At 37.7% G+C, this 11,082-nt stretch overlaps 1 protein-coding gene across 2 annotated transcripts in view; it reads left to right on the forward strand.

Annotated features, from left to right (window-relative positions):
* LOC106870753 (eukaryotic translation initiation factor 2-alpha kinase 3) overlaps window positions 1-11,082 on the forward strand; it is a 58,471-nt gene that overhangs the window by 34,347 nt on the left and 13,042 nt on the right. The window contains exons 12-16 of one of the 2 annotated variants that reach the window (XM_014916948.2): window positions 1,354-1,410; window positions 2,820-2,926; window positions 3,593-3,715; window positions 5,491-5,634; window positions 6,768-7,449. In XM_014916948.2, the coding sequence (XP_014772434.1) occupies window positions 1,354-1,410; window positions 2,820-2,926; window positions 3,593-3,715; window positions 5,491-5,634; window positions 6,768-7,449 (1,113 nt within the window). The remainder of the gene's footprint in view (window positions 1-1,353; window positions 1,411-2,819; window positions 2,927-3,592; window positions 3,716-5,490; window positions 5,635-6,767; window positions 7,450-11,082) is intronic. The other variant, XM_014916949.2, reaches the window with a different exon arrangement.

Genomic DNA, 11,082 nt, shown 5'->3' on the forward strand with positions numbered 1-11,082 from the left:
TTGGTCTACAAATTCCCAATGCCATAGTTTAGTATCTTAACCTTTTTGATACCAACCCGGCTGAAACCGCCTCTGGCTCTGTAGTACAAATGTCTTGTTTCCAAAAGTTCTGAATAAAAATCTTCCACCAAACCTTAGTTACAATTTATGTTCCTAACACTAGCTTAATGATAACTAAGTTATTTTTCTAAATTCTTTGTTATATTTAAAATTAATTGAAAGAAACACTGAACATCCCAAAATAACCATGGTAACGAAACGGTTAACAGACTCTTATTCTGCTGGCCTCTTCAAAGAAGTATGTCTAAATGAATCTCGATATCCTTCCAAGGTCATCCTTTATCTTTCATTCTTCTGAAGTCAGTAAATTGTGGTCCCAATCAAGAACCGCATCTTTCCCCCTCCTTTCGTCGTTTATTTTTTTAAGTGGTCAGACTTAAATGGCTGCGATGCATCTTGACATTCTACACTGTCTCTGTACTTCATTCATTTCCAGTTTCATGTTCTCACTGGCTGTGTACTGAGTGGTTTTGTCTTCTGTTGAGGTGCAGAGTTTTTGATGTGGCTGTTATTCAACACGTTAGCAGTGGCCAGTGAAGCCTACCCTGCATTGGCCCTTAAATCTACTCATTGACCTTATGCTTATGCCGTGTTTTGAGACTTGTTGAGAAACCTTGTGTATGTAATGTAAAGACAGCTCCTTCATATTACACATAATGTTTTCTACAACATCCTGAAGAAGGCCAGCTTTGTTGACTTTGTTGTGTGCCATCATTCGAATAAATTGGTGAATGGCTTTCTTTTGGTTATGTATACGATCAAAGAGGCTGAGTTCAGCTACAACATTCTCATAGGATATTAACAAGACATGTGCACCACACTTGATCTGCAAAGACAAGCTCACAAGTATAGTGAGATAGATCAGTGAGATAGGTACAGATTTTGTTGATGTGTTGATTGCTTTGATGGTGAGGCTTTTGATTTGAATACGATCAAGATTTTGCCTAAGGATGTAAGCCACCATAGTCTGAAAGGAAGTGACCCTTTTGGGAAACCCAACAACTACTGTTCTCTGCTTTTGCAACTCATAATATCTGTGACCTTGTGTCAGTATTAAAGATCAACAAGTTATTAAAATTTTCAATTATAAGCTTCTAAAATCATTTAGTTTAATTCTTTATTGCTGAGTCACCACCTCATTCTAGATTGAGTTATATGTATGTCTAAGACTTATTTAATTGTAATCACCAAAATTAGAAATATTAATGTTGGCTATTCAGTTAAATTAATCCAGTTTGATCTTTATTACTTATTAGAAGGTGAATGATTGAATAAATAAACTTTTTATTGTAGATAGAGTCTTTTAATCTTATACTGCGGTCTATGTTGGAGATCCTGCCATGTATTTTGGTAAGAATGATTCACAGAAACACTTATGCATTGGCATACATTTCACCAAAATGTTTGCTTTCTCCAGTTTATATAAATTCTCTCCAGCATCAATGTCAGTGTGTCTAAAATAAATGCTTTTTTGCTTTGTTGGTGTAATAGTTCCTGCATCAACTTCTCTCTACACTCACATTGTTTAGTCGTCGTTTGAAACATTTCCATAGGTCAGCCTAGAATCATATTTATGTAGTCTGATCTGCAGAAATGTCACATTTATTTGAAATAGTATCTCATTTAATTCTGTTTTGTTTACATTTGCACATTGGGGACTTAGTTACTGCTATTTTCTGTATTTGATATAGATTAATTATTTCCATTTTATTACTAAATTGCACATTGTGTGCCGAGAACATTATAAAAAATGGAATTTAATTCACTTTATTTACACATTGTATGCAGTGTACTTCAGCTACAAGTGTGTTACTGATAAACTGAATTATGTCTTGTTTAATATAATATTCCTCCAAGCAAAATACAAACCACACCCAAGAGATTAAATCCCAGTTAATTTCTGAAGTTGTTGAGTGGAATCACTGTTAGACTGAAGCATTACTCTTACACAGTAGTGGTCAGTGGTCATTTGCACAATAAGACATCCTTATATTGTTAGCTGCTTAGTTGTTCTAACAAATTTATTTCTTAAATTAATATCAAGAATGATTTTTGTTAAAAATTTGGCTTTGCCAAAACTTGAAGAAAGTAACTTGGAGAAACCTTTGTACAAAATTTGATGACACTTTTACAGAATTTGTATGATTGCAAAAGAAAGTCTTTCTCAGAATATGCTGTAGAATTGTTACTGGTCTGCTTGAGAGAATTACTATCCAAAGATTCACATTTTCTATCCTGACATCAGCACTCTACTGTGTCTATTACAATATTTTATCAGCCATTTCAAAGCTAGTTTTCATCTAACCAAAGCTATTAAGGTACAAAAGGTGAATTACGAATGATTGCACCCCCACTGATTGGAAGACTAGTCTGTTGCAGACTAATCCATTTACAGCTAAGTGGACTAAAGCAACTTGAAATGAAGTGGTTTGTTCATGAACAAAACATACCCCTTGGTCCAGGAATCGAACCCATAATCTGGTGATTGTGAGTGCAATGCTCTAACCACTTGGCCATGCACCTTCACATAAGCCACATGGTAAACAGTACATACACAATACACCTTTGCAACAAAGAATTAATTTTCAATGAAGCTTAAAGAGATTTTTTTTCTGTGTTAATAAAGTGAATCAAGTCAGAGAACATATATTTAGCATTTTGCTTCAGCTTCTCATCTGCATTATTTCAGTTGCATTGAGTATTTAGGTTTTATATTGATTTCTATGTTCTAATTATGTTTTTCTTTAAACTACGTCCAGGATGAGACAAAATCTGGTGAAGAATTAGTTGTGTCCAAACAACCAAAAGAAGACCTTACCCGACCAGGTTCATTACAAGTCCCCAGCGAAATAGAGTATGTTTCTAAGTAAGTCCTGCTTTCTCTCTCTCTCTCTCTCTCTCTCTCTCTCTCTCTCTCAATAAATGGCATGATATTGCAAGGAGGCGTGATTAGAGGGAGCGGAGGGAGAGGGGTGGCGAAAACCTGGGTATGCATAGAGTTGGTGGTGGTGGTGGTGGGGGGGCTGCTGGGTAGCAATGATGCAGAGGAACAGGGGCTGTGAGGGCAGGATTGGGGAGTGGGGGGGGTAGGCAAAATGTATGAAGGAGGAAATGTGAGGAAGGGAAGAGATGCAGATTGGTTTGTTGGGGTAGAGTGAGGGAAAAGTTTTCTTGTTACGTGTGGGTGGAACACACAGGTCACGGGCTAGCAGATATCATTGATACAGTGAGACAGGGTCAAGAGGACAGGGTTGGGGAGTGGGGGGTGATCATAGGACCTGAAGCAGAAATGTGAGGAAGAGAAGAGACGTAGTTTGGTTTGTTGGGGTAGAGTGTGTGAGAAGTTTTCTCGTTAAGTGTGGGTGGGACACACACAGGGCTTCTAAAACTCAGTTTTGCTGACATGGGAGGGTCTTCTCAAGAACTTCATATTGCCAGACATCTTGGTCCATTGTCGTTTCCTCTGTGAGGCCTGAAAAATTCTTCTTTATCTTTGAAATGTGAAATGAAAGTTTTGTTTTGTTTTTTACAGATATTACACAGATTTTGAACATGTCGAGAAACTCAGCCACGGGGCTTTTGGTATTGTCTTTGTAGCTAAAAATAAATTTGATTCTTGTCAGTATGCTGTCAAAAGAATATGCCTTCCAAAATGGTTAGTGACATTTTTTTTTAACCTTTGGTAGCATATGTGTAAAATACATTTTATTTGTTTTCAAAAATTCAACATAAATATAAACAATAAAAATATTACAATTTCTAAATTTGTTTAGTATTTTAGGCAGTTTTTTTTAAATGTCAGTCTAAGATTCCCCAATCAATGTCTATAACAGAGATGAACTGCTTTTAGTTTGAAAGTTAATCAAAGTATAAGGTTTAAGCATAAGATTTCTTAACAATGTAATGGCTTGGTACGAAGCTGCCATTATAAACTTTAGCTTTACTAAGTTGTCAATAGTTTACATCTCCAAGGTCCAAATCGTCATCATTATTTAACATCTGCTGACATGAATTGGATGGTTTGACAGGAGTTCACCACCAAGTTCCAGTTTAATTTCGCTTGTTTCTCTGGCTAGATGCCCTTCCTAATGCCAACCACTGGGAGCTTTTAACATGGCATTGTATGAGCACTTTTACATGGCACCGACATGAGGACTTAAAAAGTCCATGGCTCTGGTACAACTTTTGCAGGACGGTCTTCTTGAATGCAGCAAGGTTCCAAGTATCTCAGTCGTTTGTTATCTGAAAGGTTCAGTGCCTTGAGGTTGTCCTTCACTACTTTGGCCTGTGTCTTCTTGGGTCTTCCACTTCCATCCACTTTGAGAGATCTGCATTTCTTTATGGAGCGGTTGGCTTCCATTTGTATCGCATGACCAAACCAGTTCAGTCCTCTCTCTCTTGCACACTGCATCTAATTCCTCTGATGCCTAACCTATCTCTCAAAGCATTATCACTCTGTTGAAATGTACACTAACATTACACATACAGCAGAGCATACTAGCCTCATTGCGCTCTAACCTTTGCATGTCCCTTGTAGAATTGCTGTTTGTATGCATGCATCACACAACTTTCCTTTCACTCAGAAAGAGAGAGAGACCTTTGGTTGCCAAGAGAGGTAAAAAAAAGCTCTTTGAATTTAGCTATTACACTCTTTGTACATCCTCCCCCATTACTAATTGTATCCCCTCAGTAGCAATCATCATCCACTACTTCTAACAGTCCTCTGGGGCATTTGCATTTTCCCAAGCATCTGCTCTTCTTATGACTCCTGTGCATCTTCCACATATGAACGCTACTTTCTCTGATAACCTCCCTATTCTTCCACTGCACCTCATGTGAAGAAATGATGAGAAATTCTGATTAGCACCACTTGACAGGTGCTTCCCCGTATAACCGAATCAATCCCATTTCCTCAGTTTTGGAGTCAGATACATGACTATCAGGACTTTCGGCCATGTAGAATGCTGACTTAGGTTCTTATATTCTGCCAACACTTTATCTTGTAATCATCATCATCATCATCATCATCATTTAGCGTCTGTTGTCCATGCTGGCATGGGTTGGACTGTTTGACCAGGGCTGGCAAGGCTGGAAGGCTGCACCAGACTCCAGTCTCATTTGCCCTTCCTAACATGCCAACCACTCTGAGAGTGTAATGGGTGCTTTTATGTGCCACCGGCAGGGGTGCCATATGAGTGACACCAGTATCTGCCACAACTGCAATTTTGCTTGGTTTGATGGGTCTTCTTCTCAAGGCCCAACACTTCTCCGCATTCGAAAGGAACTCAGCCATTTTGCTCTATTAATCTAAATATGTTTAATTCAAAAATCTTGAAGGTATTTTTTGAAGTTATTTAATTAAATATGATTATTTCTATTGATTTAAATTAAATTTCTTGAAAATCTTGATTGTTCTTCATTTCTCTTCAGTGCAAGCAGTGAAGAAAAGGTAATGAGAGAAGTGACCACACTTGCAAGTCTTGACCATGCTGGAATTGTTCGTTATTTCCAATCTTGGTTTGAATGCCCACCTGCTGGATGGCAGGAAAAGATGGATTTAGAACTGGGGAATAAGTAAGTTAATATTCATTTCAGTCTCCTTTGAATCATTTGGAATGTGTGCGTGTGTGTGTGTGTGTAAGAGAAATAAATGGAGGTATGGTTGTACCTTTTCTTTTCTTCAAGAAAGAATTACTGATGATAAAAATTATACATTCTTGAAAATTGTTAACTAAAAATAGCGATGGATTATTTTTTTCCCCTTTATTTCAGTCACTACCGTTTGAATTTTCTCATGGTTATCTGACAGTTGACTTGTGTTGGCTTATTCCTGTTACCATTCAATATTCATTTTCATCACTTATCCGAAGAAATGAAATTATATATCTTCTTTATTGCTTCCCATATCGGTGACAGACCTAATCTGTTGTTCAATTTAACACCACTATTTAGCTTTCAGCTGTCTTTAGGAAAGCCAACTCTATTGCAAGTGTTTAGATCATGTCTCTGACCTGACGGTAATTAGATATCTTGATGTGGTACTTTCTACTCTAGTAATCCATGAAGGATGGTTTCTTCCTCCTTTTCCCCATATGTTATTGCTGGTTCAATCTCCATGTCTTAGCACTTAATTATCATCTCCCAAAACCATTAGCCTAAAACCTAAGTTACTTTCAAATTTGAAATTAATTACTGAAGATTTTGAATTGATTCTGCAATTTTCAGATTCTCACCGTTATTTGTTGCTAAGATTTTATTATTAGAAGAGCTTCTTCTTATGACTTGCTTCGTTCATTTGTCGTTAGTTTCCTTACTTTGCTAATTAGTCGTAGTGTCAATCTTGAAAATATTTAAATTGGTTTGTTTGTATGTATAAAACTTTCTTCCACTTGTCTAAAATAAACCTCTGTGGTCAAGCACTCAGGTGCAAATCTAATCTACGGTCAAGCACTCAGGTGCAAATCTAATCTACGGTCAAGCACTCAGGTTCAAATCTAATCAGTGGTCAAGCACTCAGGTGCAAATCTAATCTGACATTGTAACTAATTTATAACAGCTTTTCTATTTTTTTCAAGCTTATCTAGTAAAATCTTTCTAGTCAGTAACACAGGTAATTCCGTTTTTAAGCTAATTTGAATATTTGATGGAATGCAATTGAAAATTGTTTCTGTTCAGTGAGGTGAATATTTTATGTTCTTTCCTTTCAGCGTTTGTCTTACTCCTAGTCCAGTTACACAGACCACAACTCCCTCTGGTGTTACCTCAGAAAAACCCAATAATCATATTGCTGATTGTCTTGATCGTAATCCACTGCGACCTTTCAATGATCTCGACTTTTCAAATATTTTCCCAAAGACTAATGGTGTTAGTGGTGGATTCTCAAGTTATAAAGAAAACGATGAGAGCGGTTCTTTCAGTATCTCTGACACAAATCTACAAAGTACCTCTTCCAAAAATGAAAGCAAGCAGAGCAATAGTAGCAATGAAAGCCAAAATAAAGAAATTCCTTTTCAGCAATATGAAAAATCTGATCAATCTTTGAGTATAGTATTCCAAGACTCAGGCTGTGAAGAGAAGGGACTTAGCAGTTATGACAATTCAACACAACTGCTCTTTCCTAGTGAGAAACACTTGACTGTTGATGACATTAAATCAACGAACCAAGTGGCTTGTAAAAAAGATAATAATAACTCAAAAAACAAGAAAAACAATAGTCCTAAAATGTATCTCTATATACAAATGATGTTGTGTAAGCGTGAAACATTAAAAGACTGGCTCACACAACATACAGAGAAGCGGAATCCTGAAGTTGTTTTAGATTACTTTGATCAAATTGTTGAAGCTGTGGATTATGTACATAAGAAAGGAGTTTTGCACAGAGATCTGAAAGTAAGGAAATGATTTTTTTTTTTTTTATATCCATTTTACATCTCTTTTAGTAAATGTTTTTCATCTTTTCATTAAAAAAGTGTGCAAATGCAGATCATTATACATGGAAGTTGGATCATATGTAGGTTTTGACAGTAGGGTCTCAAACTCCTGGAAGTATGCTTAACCATTCATAGCCAAAACTGTGTTGTATCTGAACTAAGATATTTGACTCTCAACAGCTTAGTTTGCCTAACTCTTAGTTATCATTGCTGGATGCATTGTCGAAAAGTACAACAACTCTCTAGAACTGATTGGTTCATTTAAGCCTGTTTTCCATGCTGGCATGGGTTGGACAATTTGACAGGGGCTGGCAAGACTAGTGGGTGGGGGACACACACGAAGTTCCATTGTCTGTTTTGGCATGGTTTCTATGGCTGGATACCCTTCTTAATGTCAACCACTTTACAGAGTGTACTGGGTGTTTTGTTATGTGGCACCATCACCGATAGGGTCACCAGGTAACTTGCATGACAAAACCCTCTCAACAGGGAAGTGGGGAGTAGTATTAAGGGTGTGTAGCTTTGTGCCAGTTGAGAGATTTAAGGTAAAGATGGGGGACAGATACAAGTGTGTCTTGCTGTAGCTACATGGATACCCCAAAGGGGAGTGAGTTAGAGAGTAAGATAAAGGGGTGGCTAAGTTTAGTTTGTTCCTTAGGAAAAACTACATGCAATTGAACAATGTTCTCTGCATATTTCTCATATTCAGCTAAACCATCTCTCACTATAATCCAGTTATGGATAGATGTTTATTGATGGTGACCTCATTTGCTATTCAATCTACTCAAAGTCCTATGGGGGTCGAAGGCTGGCAATGTGGATGGCCCTAACCTGTTTGAAGCAGAAGATTACAATTTTCATCTGTCTTCTGGGCTTCAGACTGTGCAGAATTGCAGTGGGGCTGCATAGTAATCTAGAAGGCCATGGATAGAAAGTCAGAAATTCTGTTGGCAGTGAGGAAACACAAATAGATGGTAATCATATGTGAAGATGGTGCAATTACCATATATACATGTGTGTGTGTATGTGTGTGTATATGTATGTATATATATTTATATACACACACACACATGTATATATGTGTGTGTGTATATATACCTATCTATATATTTGGAATTTACAAGAAAACAAAAGATGAAGACGGGTGTATAAACAACAAACAGGTATATTAGTTTAATGCTTGGGAAGGTGAGAAAGTCTTTTATGTTTCGAGCCTAGGCTCTTCATCGGAAAGGAACACAAGAAAATAAACAGAGAGCGAATACAAAAATGGTTTACTGGTTAGCAATGTGTATGAATATTTTAGATGTTCCATACTTAATGTGTTTCATTTAAATGCTTCTAGGCTCCAGCATTTTGTCCATGGGAAGTCCCTTTAACCCTTTAGCATTCAGATTCCTTTGTCAAATGTATTGCTTATTTATTCACATTGTTTTGTGTTAATCATGAATTATGTTATAGCTTTGAAATTTTGATGACATGATTGTTTATTTTTATAGTGACATTGTAGGATAGGTGTGAGGGGCTGGATCTGGCCAGTTTGAACATAAAATAAGTAGAATATTTGGGGCTGAATACAGCTGGTTGAAATGTTAAAAGGTTAAGATGTAGAGTTTTAAACTCCACTGTTATGTCTCCAAACCAGGTGAAATGAATCACTTTGACAGGTGAATAAGTGAGAGAAATTGTTCTTTTACTGCTGTTTCAAATCATTGGTGCTGAATATTTAAGTCACCTGTGAAACAAATTGAAATCGCTTGTCTGAGACATGTGCATAAAATCTATGTATTGATGTGCAACAGCACTATGCAAGTAGGAAGAAAAAATTAAATTTTGAGTCGGAAGCAGCTTTGATAATGTAGACATTTTGGATTAAACAAACTTAATGTGCTTTGTTTAAACATTTTGTATAAGTTGCTTTGGTTTGAGGTCTACAGGTGCTTTTTAAAACTCTACGTCTTAAAGGGACTTTTCCTGGATGAAATATTGCAGCTGAAAAGTGTTTAAACAAAAGTTCCTGGCTTTAAACATATTACGGAAGGCCTGCTTGGAGGTTCAACCTTCCAAGTTCTTTTACAGGGTTTAGAAAAATTGAAGGACTGCCACAATAAACGTGAAAATCTGAGAGGGGAATATGTTGAGAACAATCAATGATTTTTTTTTATAATGATATAATATACTCATTTATCAATTAAAGAATTTGTTAGAAATGGCCGTAATGATTTGATACCTGTCCTTCAATTGTCACTTATTTATCCCAGAACATGACCCTCACATGGACTATATATTTAATAAATTGTACATGTCTGAATAGCTCAAGAGTGGATTATATACTCAGCCGGGTCAAATTGATTGAATACATCAGCCGAATATCATTCTGCCAGTACTCCTCTACCAAAGTTGGTACAGGTGTACCATCTAAACATTACTGTGCTTGCATTTTATTCCATCCTAACTAGGTGCCTTAACCTTATTCCACTGAGTGTCCCAGCATGGCCACAGCCTTAGGGCTAAAACATAAAAGATTCATCATCATCATTGTTTAACATCTGCTTTCCATGCTGGCATGGGTTGGACAGTCCAACTGTGGTCTGGCAAGCCAGGAGGCTGCACCAGGCTCCAATCTGATCTGGCAAAATTTCTACAGCTGGATACCCTTCCTGACACCAACCACTCTGAGAGAGTACTGAGTGCTTTTTATCTGCCACCGGCACAAGGGCCAGTCAGGCGGTACTGGCATTGACCACACTTGAATGGTGCTTTTTACGTGCCATTGGCATGAGATCAGTCAAGTGGCACTGGCATTGACCACGCTTGGATGGTGCTTTTTATGTGCCACCAATCAGGTGGTACTGTCATCGGCCATGACAACAACTTCACTTGACTCAACAAGTCTTCGCAAGTACAATTTATTGCCCAATGATTGAAGCGTACTCTTAAATGGGTCGGTTATGCTACACTGGCACAGGCCACGGTTATGGTTACTTGGCTTGCTGGATCTTCTCAAGCACAGCATATTTCCAAAGGTCTCGCTCACTTGTCATCGCCTCTGTTAAGCCCAACATTCAAAGGTCGTGCTTCACCACCTCATCCCAGGTCTTCCTGGGCCTACCTCTTCCACAGGTTCCCTCATCTGCTAGGGTGTGACACTTTTTCACTCAGCTATCCTCGTCCATTTTCACCACATAACCATACCAGCGCAGTTGTCTCTCTTGCACACCACATCTGATGCTTCTTAAATCCAACTTTTCTCTCAGGGCGCTTACATTCTGTCATGTATGCACACTGACATTACACATCAAGTGGAGCATACTGGCTTCATTCTTTGCAAGCATGTCGATATCCTCAGCAGTCATAGCCCATGTTTCACTGCCATGTAGCATGGCTGTTCACACACACATGCGTCATACAGTCTACCTTTTACTCTGAGCAAGAGACCCTTTGTCACCAATAGGTAGGAGCTCTCTCAACTTTGCCCAGGCTATTCTTATTCTAGCAGCTACACTCTCAGAGCATCCACCCCTGCTACTGACTAAAACATGAAAGAAACAAGGGTTAAAACATAAAAGACTATATATATATATATATATAT

This window comes from Octopus bimaculoides, chromosome 2 (assembly GCF_001194135.2).
Source record: "Octopus bimaculoides isolate UCB-OBI-ISO-001 chromosome 2, ASM119413v2, whole genome shotgun sequence".
NCBI lineage: Eukaryota > Metazoa > Mollusca > Cephalopoda > Octopoda > Octopodidae > Octopus > Octopus bimaculoides.